General features: G+C 40.1%; 1 protein-coding gene across 2 annotated transcripts in view; it reads left to right on the plus strand.

Moving 5' to 3' along the window:
• The window catches only part of WDR72 (WD repeat domain 72), an 896,838-nt gene extending 883,821 nt beyond the window's left edge, over window positions 1-13,017 (plus strand). For both annotated transcript variants that reach the window (XM_069222448.1, XM_069222449.1), the window contains one exon: window positions 5,296-13,017. In XM_069222448.1, coding sequence (XP_069078549.1) covers window positions 5,296-5,351 — 56 coding nt within the window. In that variant the 3' untranslated portion in view covers window positions 5,352-13,017. The remainder of the gene's footprint in view (window positions 1-5,295) is intronic.
• The last annotated feature ends 521 nt before the right edge of the window (window positions 13,018-13,538 follow it).

Here is a 13,538-nt window from a genome sequence, read left to right on the forward strand (position 1 = left end):
ACATAGAAGACATGATAGGAGTACTAATATTATCTTTCAGGCTTTATCAGAATATTGAAGACTCATAATAATAATACTTTCAATTCTTGACACTTTTAGGTGTAGGAAATGTCTTTCTTGTCTTTCCTACTTTGGATCAGATGAGCATTACTCAGGCTGTACATGGATCAACATTACCTTTTTTTTTTAAAATCCTAATTTGTATAAACTTAACTATTTGCCAACTTGAAATGTAGGCATGTTATGCACTCCATCTTTATTTTATCTAAATCAGTTATTCTTTGGAATGACTTATGCAGTTTTCAATAGAATACCAAGATACAGCTTTTGCATGTAACCAGTAATGTAACTGGTTGTAACTGAGCATGGACAAACAGAACAGGCAAATAAGTGCAGGTAATACAGACCCATCTCCCTTCTTAATTTGAAGCGAAGGTCCTAGCAAAGGCCTTAGTGACTAGATTGCGGGAGTCGATCTCCACATTGGTCCACCCAGGCCAGTCTGGATTTATGCCACGTAGAGGGACACAACTAAATCTTTGACTCTATGGTATCTTGGTTGTAACCAAAGACTTCTCCCATGAATGGGCTGCATTGCTGTCTCTGGAGACCAAAATGGTGTTTGACAGTCTTGAATGGACCTACCTATTCACTGCACTGGAGAGGATGGGCTTTTATCTCCAGTTTCTTGGCTGGGTCAGGGTCCTACATAAGCATTCATTGTCCCGGGGGCGAGTTAATAATAGTATCACAGGCCTTTACTCTTCATTGAGGGAATGAGGCAAAGATCTCCCCTCCCCCATATGATCTTTGCATTGGCTCTTGAGCCCCTGGCTGCTTGGATAAGGCATGACGCCCTCATATGGGGTATTACAGTGGGTCATGAGTGGGATGGAAGGATATCCCTTTATGCAGATGATACCTTGCTGTGTGTGACAAAACCGGAATTCTTAATTGATCGGATCCTGAACATTTTTGAAGTATTTGGAGACCACTCAGGGTACCACTTTAACTGAGAGAAGTCTCCCATATTCCCACCGGGGGGGGGGGGAACTATGGCTGCCAACAAGGTATACGGGCTGATGGTGCTCAAAAGCTTCAAATGCCTGGGGTGTTAGGTTACAAGGGAACCCCGAGAAGTTTTTGCCTCTGTGTGGGCACTCATGGTCTTCCTCAAGGGATGCACAGTCCTTTTCAAAGTGGCCCTCCTACAGTTGCTTTGCATTCTAGAAAATACACCCTACAGGATCTCCTCAAAATTTTAACAGAAACTAAACCAGGAACTACGTCTGTTGCTCCGAGACAGAGATACCTCACGTATAGCTGTGTGTAAATTGCAAAAGGTAGTATACATGGGAGGGTTAGTGGTCCCAGACATATTGCATCACTATTGGGCTGTCCAGTTGGTGGTGGTCAATGTCTGAGCATTTACTGATTGGGCAGAACCTGCCTACCATGTGGATAGAATTGCTATGGGACCTGGAGGCTACTTGCCTGTCCTTTAACAGAAAGGACTGGAGTGGACTTTGCCCTCCCACATCTAGTCAGTGGTGAAGATGTGGAGTGAAGTTATCAAACACCTGGGCTTGGAGGGCAAGCTAATGGAACTAACCCCGCAATGGGACTGCGATATGCTATAGAGGTGGGAGGCCTTGGTGGCTTTACAAAATGGGCACTGATTGGTCACAAGAACTTGGGCAATGTATGGAGGGACCAGGCATCTATAACCTTTGAGGCTCTACAAGCAGAGTTTGCAATGAGAGCCTCTGAGAGGTTCCAGCACTTGTCACTTCTTAGAGGGAGAGCAATTGCCTCCTCTGGCCCTGTTGAAGGATCGTTTGCTATCAGATCCCTTGACAGAAAAGCCATTTCCTTTATCTATAGGAAACTGATATGTAACTCTTCGTACCCACTGATACACTGGAGGGTAGTCAATACAGAGTCCCCGGAAAGGTGCCATATGTACCCACTTTAGATTAGTCCAATTAAAGATTACACATATATATACTCCCAAACACATCAAATGTTAATACCAGTTGCCCCTTTATGCATCAGGTAATGCAGGTAGGAAGGAACTTTCTTTCATATATCATGGGGTGGGGGTCCCAAAATTCAAAACTTCTGGGAGGGGGAGGTGCACATTATGGCCCAGGTCACAGGACTAGAAGCCCCTTTGGAAGCTAAATAGATCCTTCTCAACATTGCAAATGATGTACAGTGGCCCAGGTCCCAGAGCATGTGTGGATGATTGGGAGGCAGATCTCGATTGGTGCGAAAGGGCTGAACGCACAGTGTGTCTCAGCAGGGGCTGTCCACACAAATGGGAAAAGGTCTGGGGAGAATGGAACACCTTCTTGGGCATGTAAATAAAAAGACAGCTGTCACAGTTCAAATGCGTCCTACACATGTCTTTGAATCCTCTCGAGGAAATTGTGTGCCAAGGGATGTTTACATTGATTGCACAAAGCTGTTATCTATGTCATACAATGAATGGTATTTTGTACTGTTTGCTGCTGTACCTTTGATGATTGAGCAATTCTTTAATAAAAGGAGTTAAAAAATAAAGCTTTTGTTTTAGAAAATGCCAATGACAACATGGTAATTTTTTTCTGAAGAAAGTTGCAAAAACTGTTTTATTAAATTAAGCATTAGTTAGTCTTACTGTTCTGTGATCGGATAGCAGAGAAACAGGGCTGTTCTGTCAATCTTACACTGCAGCAGTTCTGACAAATATTTTATTAGAATATGCATGTCTCAACCTAAAATATACCTTCCTTTTAATTTGTACTAGCCATAAGTGTTCTGAATTCACCTTAACATGGAATATTATTAAGATTAATCATGTTAGAAGTGATCAACACGATACTTATGTGATGCAAAAATGAAAGACGATTCCTCAAAACAAGACCATGGACATTAAAGGAAATAACTGAAAGCATTTTTTCTGTGCACTCTTAGGCGTTATGAACTGTACTGAATGGCACGGGCACTCCAGAATTTACTTTGAAATGATGTGTTCTATTTGAAGAGGAAGTCCTCAATCCAACATGATTATCTGACCGAAATTAAGTTAAATGTAACCTTTCCTCTTGCTACTCACCTCTGTGAACTACTACTAATTATTGGAGTAACTAACTGTTTTAATGCATACAAACAACTTCTGTCTCGAATTACTGTGAATCCACATCTGATGCTTCACCTCTGTTTCGATCTTGCTACCCCCATCCCCATATGGACTGCAGCCTAAGAGGCAGTCCTTAAAATACTATTAACATGGGAGTAATGAAAAAGAAGAAGTGCATGAATGTTCTTAATGTGTTTACAAAGTCATTACTGAAAACTGAAAACCTAAGTAAAAAAATAAATACTTCACTATTCAGATTTTATTCTCTTCAATCAGGTGTCTTTCAGATCATAAAGTCTCAAATTCGATATGAAAACAAAAGTGTTGTGATGACTTCTATCCACAAATTGTTTGACTGGCTCTCTGATGTCTTTAAAGACAATGGTATTAAAATTCGCAATATGATCTCAGTTTTGATATTCCTTCCCCTTGGACCCATGCCCAATTCTTACCTTCAAGATTGTGATGGCACAGCTGTTCCTTCTTATTTTGACCTACTTAATCATCTACATTTCTAGGATGTTGGTCATCTTAGCAATCAAGCTAGCCATGTGAACTCATTCTTTAAATAGAACAGCTTCCTGGGTGCAGGGGGTGCTAGCAATTGTTGCCCAATGTTGTTGCTTCTTGTAGTCATCAATATCAGCACATGTTACCAATGTCTACTGTGTGAGCACTTGGTTCTTTTTGATCCCTTAGCAGCATATGGTATGATGAGGCACACCATGCTCTTTCACCATCTCCAGGAAGTTGTTTTTTGGGATGAGACCTCAGTTGATTTCAGTTGTTTCCTCTGTGGTAGAGATCAAAAGTGTATGTTCATACACTTTCTTCCTTTGTCGCCCCAGACACGTGGTCTGCAATGTTTCTACTGGCTGCCCATACCCTCCCTAATGTGCATGTTGAGCAACTATTAATGCTAATTCTTCTTTAGGGGTTTCCTCTTCTAAAAGTGAGTTGACACCACCCACTGTCCTCTCCTGTATGGATGGGGACTAGAGGCCGACATCTATCAGCTTCTGGCATTGCATGTGTGAGGCTTAGAAATGGCTGGTCAGGGATTGGCTTAGACTTAACTCCGAGATAACAGTGCTGAAGATCAAGGCAGTGAGGACTCATGGCACCAGTCCGTCTGTTCACATGAGATAAGAATGTTGCCACAAATTGTGAAGACTGGGTTACATTTGGGTTTTGTTCTTGAGAGAGCTCTCCCTCTAACCCAGGTCTAGGTTATATATTTATCATACCTTTGTTCACTTTTGCTGCCAAGTCTATTTTACATGGTAAACTATTAGGCTTCAGTGGATTTGGAATTCCATTATGGATATTTATGTATTTATGGATTCTCTTTTGCTTGTTCAAGTGATGGCGGCTGGTTGAGAACACTGTAGAAAGTCTGACCACTTCATGTAAATGAGTCAACAACTTAAAATATTTTCTTCTGAACTAGTAACCCCTATCATCTAGTATCACCGTTTATTCCCTACATGTTGTGGCATTCATGAAAATCAAAGAGCAGACAAAATATTCCAAGTTGTCTCCAATTTCAGTACTTTATTCTTACAAGTTAAACCTTTTAAATACCTATATTTCCCAAGACCACCAACTACGCCTTATGTCTTGCAAAGGATGAACTCTATCTCTGCCTCCATGTTTAGGACATTGTTTTCGGAATTCTCAATGTTCACAGGCAACCTAAATGGGGTATGGGGTATAGCGTTTTTTGTTTCTCTCCAGATAGCCTTTAATGATATACTGTTTAAGCCATGTGGCACTTTCCATAACATTATATTTAACCTTTTGTAGCAAGTAGTTCTTTCCCTTCCAGTTGGCTCCACAAAGCCGCTGCAGGAACATTTTGTAAGAGGTCGAGTCTCCAAAATTAACACAAGATAAAATACTTTATGAGTTTGAGTGGAGATAATGTAGGTGCAGTTAATACTCTTCTAACATACACTCTGGAACTCAAAATGTGAATTATTTGTCTCCTTAATGTAGCCATCTGTAATCAAACTAAATGTCAACATAAAGACAACAGTCATCATTAGTTAAGCTCGTTCGTCTCACCGCGAGGTCGATTTCAACCGGCATAGATGTTTATCAGGTAAAACATGAACACGACTCAACAAAATATCTGAATTAATATATATTCTTTTCTTTTTTTTTTTTAGATGATCTGAAACATAATCCGTGGATGTCCAAAGTCTGCTACTGTAAAGTCTGCTAATTAACTGCAAAATGAATTGAATATCTGTTTATCGAAAGAGCCCATTCACTTTACTACAGCTTTTATAATGTTACAACTGGTATTTTCTCTGTGTGGCAATGCAAACAGATTTTAAAAGCAGGAACTTTAAGAAAACCGCTACACGGGCCAAAAAGCTGTCATCCTAGACTATACAATCCATCAATTTACAATGGAAGGTTTTCCATCAATGTCACATTTTTAATGAACATTTCCCATGATTACATTTTTTTTACTGCAAAATGCAATTTTCCAGCTTCATTGCAAAATATTGCTACGAGGGTATCGTGACAATTACTGGTGAAAAATGTGTTTATTAATCTTTTACAATATCAGTAAGCACTTGATCCTTTACAAAATTTAAGCTTCATTGCTGTGTATCAGTGACTGTAAATTATACAGAGCAGAAAAACGAACGTTCCGTGTAAGTAATCCACCTGTCAGGACATTATGGAGAGAAATCAGAGTCCTGATGTGAGATGAGTGAGCGCACATATTGCCCAACCAACCAAGAGAGTCTAGGCTACACTTAGTAGTTTTGCATGAAATGTTGGGCGATAATAACAAAGATACATTTAGACGCTGCGTGCCATGCACAATCAAAGAGAACTACAGAAATAACCTTAAAAATAAAGGGATTGAAATGTCTACATAACAACATAACATTTAAGTTAAAAAAAAATCAAGCAGAGAATGAGGTTAACAAAAGTTTGCACTAATCAACGTGTCCCAACCTATTTGGTTACATAGTGTTTGAACGTAAAAGGCACATGCTCATAAAGAATGAAACGTGTTTTTGGGTTAAAAATTGCATTTGCTCATCAGGTGATTTGAAAAGAAAAATATTCAACTCCTCAGACGCTTAGCTACATTTCAAGAATGTTGATCACCTTAGCAGTCAAGCTAGCCACGTGAACTAATTCTTTAAATAAAATAGCTTCCTTGGTGCAGGGGGGTGTTAGCAATTGTTGCCCAATGTTGTTGGTTCTGTGTTCACATAAACTAGTAAAGATAGGATTAAGCAAGTCAGCTTGGCGCCTCAAGATGTTTCTCTGTAGTGAGTTTAGTGGCATTAAGATGTATAATTCTGTATTTCCACAGAAGTGTAATCTTATAAACAGAAGTGGTCGCTGGCTACACCTAGACTGGTTTTCCACGGATCAGTATCTTGGAAGTGTGTTTGGGATGGTCCTCTCTTCTTCAACAAATCATCAATACTCGTCCAGTGTACACATCAGTTGGACATTCTTCCAGTGCTCACATGCTTACTCTGTTCTAAAACACTCACTATTCCATTATACACAAATAACCCAGCTAGTATAAATCCAATCGTTATTCCTAATATTTCATCTAACTAGGGGTACTCCAAATGACCAGCAACTCCTTCTGAATATACTAGACTTTCTACAGGTGCTCAACTTCCAAGTGCTAGTTTGCCACCAGGAAATGCACACTGTCCACAGCAGATACAGTACTTAGTCACACTGAAAGGTCGAAGTGAGGAAAAGCTTTCCCATTTCTGAAAAAGTTCTTGAAGTAGAGGTTATGTTACAGTTCATATGCCATAGGGAGGGAGGCACAGTTGGGGAAGTCTTTCTTTCTGGTCCAATGACTTTAATGGGTATCATAAATCAAAATCCCGCTGGACCAACGTCTGGGAATTTTCTTCCTAATTTCTGTTTTCCTGAAGTATTTTGTAAGTGAAACCTTGTGAAATTTCATTTTGGCCAGGCTAGTTTCAGATACAACTGTTGAAGACCTGCAAACCCATGACTATTTATCACTCTGCAAGTGTACGGGAGAAGGGGGTGGGGCTGTTGTGAGTGGGGCTTTGTACCCACTCCTTTGCCTAAGCTGCCACAGCTACATCCTCCCACTGCAATAAGGAGCTATGTGTGTACCATTTCTCTTGTCCCAGGGAGCTTTTTATTTAGAGCCCAGCTGTATAGAACTTTCACAATTGAGCTGGAGTTCCTTTTTGTTTAAGGGGTCCTAACTCACTATGTGAATAAGTATCTTCAGCATGTGATGAGACACAAAACCGTGTATAATATAGCAGCACTCTGAGATGGTGGACCTGCATTGGGTACAAATGATTGTGGAACTTTCTTTTTGGAAAAAAATTAAAAGCTTTCTTACAGGCATGAATCCCTAATCATCCCCACATACAAAATCCGCAGGTAAACCTATGTTGCTTGGAAGACCACCACAGCAAAAACATTCTGATCAATAATTAATTGGAAAAGCCAAGCTAATAGCTAACCTCTCTGTCCATTCCTTTTATACCCCCCACCCCATGAGAGTCTTTGTCCTTACATCTGATACATACATCTTTGTACTCTACAACACAAATGGTCCTTAACAGCAGTTTTAATTAGGATCTGCCTTCACGCTCTCTGAAATTCAGAAATAAAGCATTTTTGGTATTCCAGTATTTTCAACAAGTGTGTTTGGACAGCTGAGCTTTCCCAGTTAAGGCCGCAAAAAGATGTGAATGGTTTATAGAGAACATCTTAGAAAGGAACCCAATCTTTTTAGTTTCAGAGAGAACATCTTAGAAAGGAACCCAATCTTTTTAGTTTCAGAAACGACCTGAAAATGGAGCTCTTCTCACAATTAAGATAGATGTCTACAGCTTTTTTTTTGACTGGCATGTTTATCAGTTTATACCTCAAGTGTTTCAGAACCAGGAGACCCCTTGTGGGGAGATAGTTGCTCTCTATAAACTTACATTTTGACATTGACACAACTCATAGCTGTGCTAGTAGCATAAAATATTAAAGTATCAAAAAGCATCAATGAAAGTAAAACGAATTTTAGAAGTCTTTTGTATGTACCTATTAAGAAATACTACAGATACGTTGAAAAAGTTGCTCTTTTTGATGCCCCTAAATTACAAATATGATAGAGATTATTTTAACATTTTGCAGAGCACTGTTGCAGGTACTTGTCCAATATAGCAAAAATACAGTTTTTAGATGGTAAACATAAACATCATACTTCACGACCCAAGAAATACTTAATACCCGTTCTTACATCTTGTAAGGGGTATGTAAATCTGTCACTAACTGTACAATCTAACTATAGTGAACAGCCTCTACTTCCACAGATCCATTTCAATAGTCCACATAATAATCAGTTTTATATCTCAGTGCTAGCCCAGTTCCCTGATTTCACATTAAGAAATCACCTAGTAGTAGTGCTCCACTGCCAGTAAATGGACATGCCATATCATTCACAACTTGCCAGTAGTTAAAGCCACAAAAGAGGTAAAAAAAAACTAGCTGTTCACAGGGCAACAAAATTGGAGCCTTCAGTGAGGCGGGGAATGGCACACATTTGTTGCGGTAGCAACCTATTTGTGGTATACTTATACTTCTGAACAATTCACCCTTCTTTACATGGGTAAAAACAATTTGATTTTGTTGGCTGGTGAATTAAAGTGATGAGATTCCTTGTTATACAATGTTATGTTTGAAAAGCAACCCTTATTGGTTCCTTAATAGGACAAAGGTCCTACTTTTTGTCACTATCATCATTACATACACAATAAAACACAATTCTGCACTTCAATTAACAGTCTGTAAAACTTTTTTATATTTCAATAGAATGACGTGTAGCAAAAATGTAATAAGGATCGTGCATATTTTGTCATTGGGAATTCTGCAGGATCTAAAACTTAAATATTGTAAATACTGTAATTCTGTGAGCCACATACAATTGCTGGTTCTCACATACATATTTGACCACATGTTTACTTTGTTTCCAAACTTGTTAATGTGATTTTTCACCAGTCTGAGTAGCAGTAAAGAAATTAAGCTGCAAAATATGCCTCAAAATGTGGAGGTGGCGTGCAGTGTTTTCTGCCTTATGCCCAATGGCATTTTCCCATTATAATGACTACTGCCTGAGCAGTACAGGCTTATTGCTTCATAATCTTCATCTGCCTCTGGTGCTCTAAAATTGTCCTGAATGTGATTGTCACATATAGTCTGACCCCCTTCGGGGTTATTTTGTCTTACATTTACGTTTATTTTATAGCAGGTGAATGTATTATTACTTGTAGGAACATATATTATTAGTAGGTGGAAGTATGCACCCTCAGCTAGTAATAACACCACAATCACTAATATAATTCAGTCAAGACTCAAATTAATCCTTGCTCAACCTTTGGTAGCTTGGCAAAAAGTTACCAAACTTTCAGATCTTCTTCTGATAAGTTCCTTGAGAGTCAGAAAGGGTCTACTGCACCAGCCAGAGGTTCAGAAGCTCTTCATTGCCTCTTGGGGGTCTGGAACTCCAGCTCCCACAATGCACCTGGTCAGTCCGGGAGAATCCAGGTGAAGCTGGTCAGCTAGAGTTGTCCTCTTATTGGATGTTGCAGGTGGCTTCTTCCAGCACTCCTCTACCTGTGGCTGCTCAGGGAGTCCACTCCTCATACTTGAAGACAAAGTCCTTCTTGTGTGGAGCCTTTAAAGAGCAGCAGGCACAGTCCTTCTGAGTGCAGTTCTCCATTGTGCCGTCCAAGGGTCCAGCAGGGCAGTCTTCAGGCGTTTCACGTAGGTATCTGAGGGGTTCCAGACAATCTCAAATATTTAACACACATTCTTGGCTGGCAAGAGAGGATATCCCAACCTATGGGTTTCAAGTTGCCACCCTCTGTGATAACCATTTTCTATGAAGTGTGGCATATTTTTGTTCCACAATGCCCAGTTCTCCAAAAAGTAAAATGGAGAAATTCTCTCCTTGGAGTGCAGGTCTGCTTGACCCAACCCACGGGGTGTTGCGTCCTTTTCTCTAGACACCCCTGCAAGCCTTTCTCCTAATCCAGTTAGGGGGGTTCCCATCTGGCTGGAGATCAAGGAAGTTGGGGCCGGCCTGGGTCATGTGACATCTGTGCTTCTACCTTTGAAGTTTAGCTTATGTCCCTAGCCTTCTTTCTATTGTGACTTCTCCAGGACACAAACCTCCTCCCACCAAATGGCTATATTGTGTCAGCCCCAGGCCTCTGCATACCTACTGAGGGAGTAGCTCAGCTCAGGCTGTCAACAGGTTGAACAATCAGAAGAGGCTACTACAGGGCTATTTTAGGTAAATTCAGGATAGTATGTTCTAAAACTACTTTCCGGCAATAGTTACAATAAATACTAACTTAGCAAGCTGTTGGATGTATTTGAACTATTATTACCATGTTTTGAATCTAGTTGCTAGGTTACTCCAATGAAACGTTGTACTTTATTAAAGTACAATAAAGCCTTCACATGGTAGCCTATGGGTCTAGCAGCACTACATTGGGGAGAACGACTTTGCCTATTTTTACCCACCAGTGCATGTAAAACATATTATCCCTGCTATTTATTATAAGGCACCCTAGCTTCTGGGCACCTAGGGCAGACCTTAGGGGTAGAGTATTTGTAATAAAAAGGTAGTTTTGGACTTTGAAAGTACGTTTAATTCCAAAAACAAATTTGCAGACAGTTTTATTCAAATTCCAGCCTGCAAGAGAGGACAGTCTTTAAAATGCCACCATACACCACAGCACTGCACACTTAAGTGCATTAACTCCACTAGGATCTCTACATGTACATGCCCTACCATACGCTAGAAACCTACAGTAGGATTTCTTGGCCAGTTATAATTATACCAAACACCATGTACTTTTAAGGAAAAAACACTGACTCTGGGTGTAGTTAGCAGAGCCCAGGGCACTTTCAGAGTCAGTAACCACCAGTATCAGTCAAAAAATGGGGGTGATTAGGCCAACAAGGACACTTTACCACATTGATGCTTTGCAAGTGTTGTCTCACTGATGCCAAGTTAATGTGGGTAGATGCTGCAAATATTTACATTCTTTTGATGTACAGGAAAAATATTAAATTATTTAGGATGCAATCATCTTCAACAGAATCATCAACTGAATTCACTGTATAATGGCAACCTTAAGAGGTACCTGGATATATTATTGGATTCAAGTAGGCACGGTTTCTTTTATTTGCTGTCAGTGTTTTTAACATGAAAGCCTGTACTTGATACTGGACACCTTGTTTGAGACAGACTAAGGTTGAATTTATTTAAAAAAAAAAAAAAAAGTCCTAGTCAAATTAGGATTATTTTTAACCCTGGACACATTTTTGTCCTTTGTGATATGCATTTTTGTTAAAAAAAACAAAAACTCTGAGACAAATCATTACATTGCCATCAGTGCTTAATTAGTAAAGAAAAACGTGCCGGTGCCCAAAGATTTCCTCTGTAGCAGGCAGCTGCTGCAATTAAATGTGTGAGCACAGAATACTGAGACAGTATAATCCTAAAGCCATCATGGGCCTCCATTTACAGCCACACTCTGCCCCTACAGCTCACTCTTGCAGCTTTTTGCTTTCTCCCTTTGTGACGCTTTCCCTTCTTTCTCTTCCTCTGTCTTTCCTGTATGAATCAGTAAATGCCTGATGCAGAAAAATAATTAAAGTTTCCTTTTGTACTCCATTTTGTACTCAATTTGGAAAATGACAACTTAAATGGGTAAATTAAATTTGGAATAATGTGTAAGTAAATAAATGTTCAAGGATGATCTCCTTCTACGGGTCCCTCTGTAACTTCCTCTGTGTCTTACTCCTGCTATACCGCTTGCAGAAAAGTAACAATAGAAATATATTTTTCCCCATATTACTGTTATTGCTGAACAGAGCTTACAAACCACTTTACAAGCATTACATTATTTTTGTTGGGTGGACAGGTGAAGTACTCACTCACTCATAAATCCTTCATGCTGTCTTTTTCATGTTGCAAGTCCTCAATGGAGATGGCACCCCAGTTGTAGAAGCAGTTGCTGATGGAACTATAGGAGAAATGTGAGGCATGCATCCTTCACATTTATCCTGATAGTTACCTTCTGGGTAAGAGAGGAGTCCCAGTACTGAGGAGCCCAATAACAATGCGAAGTTCTCCAGCAACATAGGTTTAACAATTAGGGGGACATCAGGGTATGGGAGGTAGCCGCCAACCCTTTCATTTGCTGGTGGAACTGCAGGCTCTGATGGTGTGCTCTGGGATGGGCCTTCTAACATTTCATACTGTGGAGCAACTTCCTCTTCTTTTCTGTTAGAAAATATGGTCCTTCAAAATTGGTAAGTGATGCTGGCGTTACTCCTCCTGAAGTCACTACCAGAATATTATTTTGCTGCAATTTTTTGAACTAATGGGTTCAGAACAGAAAGTCCACAAGCCTATGTTATGACGGTTTAAGGCAGAGTAGCTTGTCTCCGGTTCTGATCCTATCAATCACCTAAACAGTCTCATCCTATCAATCACCTAAACATTTGCAGTGTTATAAATGGTGTCATTTCAGATCTCATCATTGATGTTCACAATGCTACCATTGACCACGTCATGAGTGATGCTATAGTTCTTTAGTTACCTATAACTGTTGCATTTCAGTGTTTTTTAGTTTAAAACCTTATGTGCTAAATAACATTGTCATCTAACTATAACATCCCTTTAGCCTTGGCTTTTTTCCGTCCATACCTACGGTTTTTGTAATGTATGTCATTGTCAATATATAAAAAAGCAAGCCTGTTGGTTTTGTTAAAGGATGACTACATCGGTACACAAGACAATCCTATTGGGTTTGTCAAATAGGATATAATTGCAATGTCGGTCAATCAACATTTAAATAAAGCATTTGCAATCAAGGCCATATTGAACAGTCCCAAGTCTTTCTCTTACATTCCTCAAGCTACATAATGAAGCCACTTGACCAAACACAAGGGGGTCCCTGCCTTCCCAAGCTGAAGAGCAAAACCTCAGCTCTGGAAATGCCTACGAATATCAACATGTGGTCAGGTTCTATAGACCCCAAGACGAACAGGGTTAATTTCTATTAAGTATTTCGGGAGGGCTGCTGCACTACCTGTAGCCCCCCCCCCACAAAAAAAGTGCTGGTGGTGCCTGTGCCCAGATTGGAACACCATGCTGCAAAAAACATGTAAATTAGACCATGAAGGGCATTAAGGATGCTTTTTGTCAGGGGCAGTAAATATTCAATGAGTGTCTCCAGCTGTACTACTTTCACCAGGTGGGGCCAAGTCTTCTTAGCCTTCACTCTTGAGGGCAGGGAACAGTGTCCTAGGGAGGGGGTCCAGCAATGCATTGGCCCCCGGGGATGAGGACCCT

This window comes from Pleurodeles waltl, chromosome 3_1, assembly GCF_031143425.1.
Source record: "Pleurodeles waltl isolate 20211129_DDA chromosome 3_1, aPleWal1.hap1.20221129, whole genome shotgun sequence".
Taxonomy (NCBI): domain Eukaryota; kingdom Metazoa; phylum Chordata; class Amphibia; order Caudata; family Salamandridae; genus Pleurodeles; species Pleurodeles waltl.